The 5,020-nt window shown below is 34.1% G+C and overlaps 1 protein-coding gene across 1 annotated transcript; it reads right to left on the bottom strand.

Moving 5' to 3' along the window:
• Positions 1–388: 388 nt before the first annotated feature.
• On the bottom strand, positions 389–1,390 carry LOC140982964 (uncharacterized). Its single transcript, XM_073449767.1, has 2 exons — positions 1,192–1,390; positions 389–1,122 (listed from the first exon to the last, which is right to left on the bottom strand). Exons 1-2 carry the CDS (start codon positions 1,388–1,390, stop codon positions 389–391), a joined length of 933 nt encoding a protein of 310 aa, XP_073305868.1.
• Between the last annotated feature and the right edge of the window lie 3,630 nt (positions 1,391–5,020).

Raw genomic sequence — 5,020 nt, 5'->3', positions numbered from 1 at the left:
CCATTAATCTCCCAGTCTTGAGGTCCTGAAATAAACAAAAGTGTGGGTAAAGTGTAACAAAGCAATTTTGATCCTTGGTAAACTTGGATATTGAAAGTAGGTTGAAGTTGAAATCTGGCATATGCAATACATGGTCAAGTTTGATGGAATCAGTGAGTAAAACAGATCCTATCCTATTGACAGAAGCCTTGCTACCATTTGGCAATCCTACAGACCTAGGAGAAGTCACTATGGATTCAGAGTTGCGCAATAAACTAGAATCACTAACCATATGTGCATTCGCACCACTATCAATTATCCATTGGGATGGAGGGTTCGAATTATCAGGTATACCTGCCATGTTCACCGTTGGCTCAGTTGGAGATTGAACCTTGTGTGTGCCCAGCGTCTATAAGATTTCGGCATACTGAGCTGGTGTGAAGATTGAAGCAGTGGTAGTACTGGTGACTTCTGTATTAGCCATGGGCGAAGTCTCTACTAATGCAATATCAGTTAAGTTGGCATATGGATTTTGATTTTTAGGAACATCCTTGTATGCTCTTCCATTCTGCCCCTTCCTATTGTTGTTAGCTTTGTACAGCTTGTGACCCGGAGGATATCCAACAAGTTTGTAACAAAATTCCTTGGTGTGACCGTTCCATTGAAAATAGTCACATGTTAAGGTATCTCTTTTCTGATTATTCATCTTGCCTTGTACTGAGAAAAGGGCTGTTGATGGCAATTCAACTGTAGAGAGTGACCTATGTGATTCCTCTTGGAATATAATAGAGAATGCTTGTCCTACAGAAGGCAGAGGGCTCATGATCAAGATTTGGCTTCGAATTTGAGCATAACCGTCGTTTAGTCCCATCAAAAATTGTAGAAGCTTGTGTTGCTGATCATGTGCAATGTATTGTCTCGCAGTATCACATTCACACGACGGGAGCGCGACGAATGATGAATATTCATCCCACAACTGCTTCAACCTACAATAATAACGCGATACAGTATTGCTACCCTGCGTTAAGCGTCCAATTTCCCGGTGCAGAGCAAAAATCCGTGAACCATTGACTTTATTGTATTGATCCTTGAGATCATTCCAAACAGCAAATGCATCAATTGCGTAAACAATGCCCCCAAAAACTTATTTCGAAACTGAATTCATGATCCACGCCAACACTAATGCATTGCATCTCTCCCATTGATGCAAACCTGGTTGTTCAAGAGTAGGCTTTCTACATGTACCATCGATAAATCCAGTCTTATTTTTAGCACGCAATGCGATAAGCATTGCTCGGTTCCACACCCCATAAATTTCAGCCCCTGTCAAGTGATCATTAACAAGGCACATACCAGGAGTGTCGGATGGATGAATGTAGAGTGGATCGTTGAATCCAATATTATTCGCCATTGAAGATACTCGTAGATAGAGAAATCTCAACCGAAACTCCAGAAAAGAAGAATTGAAATTGCCGTTCACAGATCCTCAAATCTGTGCTGTTACAGAGCAATTCTTTGAAAAAAAAATTCAAACGAACAATTCAAATAAGGATCAGCAACCTTTGCTCTGATATCATTTTAAGACTCATAAGAACTTTTCTCAGAAAAGGAGAAGTAGCATTGTTCAGCTTACAGTGAGAAGATGAGCTTAAAACTGTATCCAAAGGAAGAAAAGGAACTATTTATACTAAACTAAAAATAGGAAAAATGTGTTTTACTAAAAGCGTGTTTTGTGAATCTTATTCCACTAACAATAACATTTCATGAATGACCTCAATCTGCAAAACTAAGAATTAAGGATTGCTATTAATAGTCTAGCCAAATTGTGTGGATGCTATTAAAATCACAGTTAAATGTATGCCAACAAGGATTAAAAAATATAAATACAACTATTCATAGATTATACTTAAGAAAAACAAAATTCTTATTTCTATATTTAATCTCCAGAGTAGTACCTTCCTTTTCTCAAGACCAAACCTTTAACCAGATCATGACCACAGCAGAGGCTATGAGAAAACGATAAAGCAACAAGTTGAAAATTTATGACCTGTAATACAATATTTATTCAATAACAAACACAAATAACAGCAACACAAGATTAGAATAAACACATTGTTTATAAATGTCATGAAAAAAGAATGTAAAAAAATATAGTAACAGCACAGATTCTTACATCATTCTGATCTGTCCAACTGTTATCTTGTGGACATGGTTTATTAGATTGTATGAAAATCAGATAATTACCAATACATTGCACACAAATAATATTAGATTATATGAAAATCAGATAATTACCAATAGATACACAAAAAAGATGAGATAATCGTTTTTTTTAAAAATTAATTTAGATAAAGTGAAATTTCACATACCTCAATTAAATGATCCATGTGGGATGAAATAATTGGTAGCGAAAACTCTTTAAACAAGAAGTTGCAGTCAAAGGGCATTGCCACATATTCCTGAAAACGGAAAACCATAACCAACTCCATGGTTATTTTGAATTATGAATTATTGGTTATCTACGATTTCAGTTTTGAAACTTCCTCCTATCAAAACAGCATGGCGATCCCGGATAGTTTTTCGTTTTCTGATTTCTTCTGTAGTTGGCCCATTATATACGGCCTAGTTGCAAATCTTTTCAGCAATTAAAAAAAAGGGGGGAAAATCATTATTTTACATCAACAACATACACAAATGAGCAATTACCTGCAAACATTTAAGCATGTTGTCATATGGAACTATGACACTAATAACGGGAAAGGATTTCAAGCATCTGATCACCTCATGCGCTTCCAATGCTCTATGCGTACTTATACGGTATCTAGTTTTACGGTATTTACGTGGCTATAAAAAAGATTATTGATTAAATGCATTGTTACATAAATTTAAAACACAATAATTTCTTACCTTTTCTCTGTCAGTGTCAAAGTCTGATATGGCCATCAAGTTCTTTTCCTGTGGATTTCTACAAGATGAACATGTAGCAAACCTTTTTCGGCAATAAATAAAAGAACATGTGGTATTCTTGTTCCTTTAAGACCCATCGTTTTGAGTTGTTTTTCTTGAGCATTTGGGTATGACTTGTATAAATGATCAAAACTATCGGTGATATAAAAAAAGAACGCGTCTGAGCAACCACAAATGTTTATATTCAAGATTCTATAAAGCATTTCAGTGCAAGCTACTGCTTGAACATATAAGCATGCACTCAAACCTCTCTGGTTTCTGACAAGAGATAAACTCTTGTGGAAAAAATTAAATTCTGTGATTTATGTACCAACATCTATAAAATATTCCTCGATCCGAAAATACATATCATCAAAGATAGTGCTGTACGTAAACAAAAACAACACATCGTTAGAGATAGTGCTACATATCATCACATGGAAATTCACATTTTGAACAAAATACGAAAAGCAAAAAAATAATATAATATTCATGGAAATATTGCACCACTCTTTAACACATACACAAAAAACCAAACTATCAATTTTTTTAAAAAGAAAATAATAATAAAAATAAATAAATAATAGTTGGGTGTATTGGTGTGTTGGAGAGCCATGATTTGGGCTTAAAAAACTAAAAGAGAGTGGTGTATTATTTTGAAATAACATTGTAGTACCTGAGTTGGATTGCAATCCTTGTAGAAGTCGACCGGTTCTAAAACGAAGGAGAACAAACCAAGTTTAACGAAACTGTAATAAAAAAGATATGGTTAGATATTATTATGAAGTAACGTTAATTTCGTTACCATTTTCTGCACTAAAACGAGAAGCGTGAAAGAAGAATTTCTCAAATTATGGTGATGGAAGACGTGGGTTGTGAGTGAGTTGTTTGGCTAGAAAACCAAATTTGGAATAACCTCCGTAGATAATGTTAAAACTAAAAGCAAATTGAAAAGCATTTTCGGAGATTTTGCAAGCCGAAGTTCTGTCTATTTTCAAGTGATATATTCAGGTCATGATTCTTTCCAAATCCGATCTTCACCGTTCAGAACACACTATCAAATGTTTTGAACATCATATCCAAAATTTAGCAAAATCCAACGGTTAGTTATGTATATAGTCTTCGCAAAAAAACTGCTCAGATTTTAAGCATAAAACAACATATCTACGGTTTTTTGTCCGTAAACAGTGAAAATGAGTTCCAGATAAGATTTCCACCGTTCATAATTTAGTTGATGTAAATTTGAATGTAGTGTGAAGTTTGAGCCCGATCCAACGATACAATAAGTCACAAATAATTCTGCAAGACGACTGATTTTTCGGTCGAAGTATTACTGCGTTTTGGAAGTCCTGTTTGCATGATTCTTCTTCTATTTTCGAATTTTTCAAACAATACTAAGGTAAGTTTAAAAGTATAATTTTGTTTATAAATTATTTCGTTTTTCGAAAATTACGATCGAGTGTAATTCTCTGCCATCCCTTCTTGATACGATTATTGATTGTTTTATGTTTTAGCACTGTGAGGATTCAATTGGAAATGGGTGAAAATCTCAATATAAAATATGTTTATAGCCCTTACACGGTGGGATTGTAAAAGTTATACGGTCTCGTCACCTTAGAGGAGTAAAAATCAGGGACTAATATCAATGGACTTTAGAAAGTAGAGAAATCTTATTGCCTCAGCCAAAATTATGCTTATGGTTATGATGATGACATGTTATGAGAATCATGTTATGCATGATATAATACGTGGTTTTCGAAATTCATATGTATTTGTTATGTATGTGCTCGAACGACTCTCACTTACTGAGTGACAACCATATCATTTACCTCTTACTCTACTCGCCCCAGATAAGTTAGAAGAAGAATAGAGGAAGAAGAATCAGACACCAGTTTTTGGGTTGATAGTGGACGCATGAAAAAGTTTAATTAAATTTTTGTTCTTTTAAGTTTTTAATTTAAGTTGTAAACGCTTCTGTATATTTTTATCGTTTTAAAAATATACGTTGAAAAAATAATTTTATTATTGTTTATGAGTAATAAACTGGTTTTTGGTTTATTTTTTAAATATAATATTCTACAAATTAAATTAATTG

This window comes from Primulina huaijiensis, chromosome 8 (assembly GCF_012295235.1).
Source record: "Primulina huaijiensis isolate GDHJ02 chromosome 8, ASM1229523v2, whole genome shotgun sequence".
In the NCBI taxonomy this organism is placed as follows: domain Eukaryota; kingdom Viridiplantae; phylum Streptophyta; class Magnoliopsida; order Lamiales; family Gesneriaceae; genus Primulina; species Primulina huaijiensis.
The sequence above is the reverse complement of the archived record's forward strand: the minus strand, read 5'-3'. Positions and strand labels throughout refer to the sequence as shown.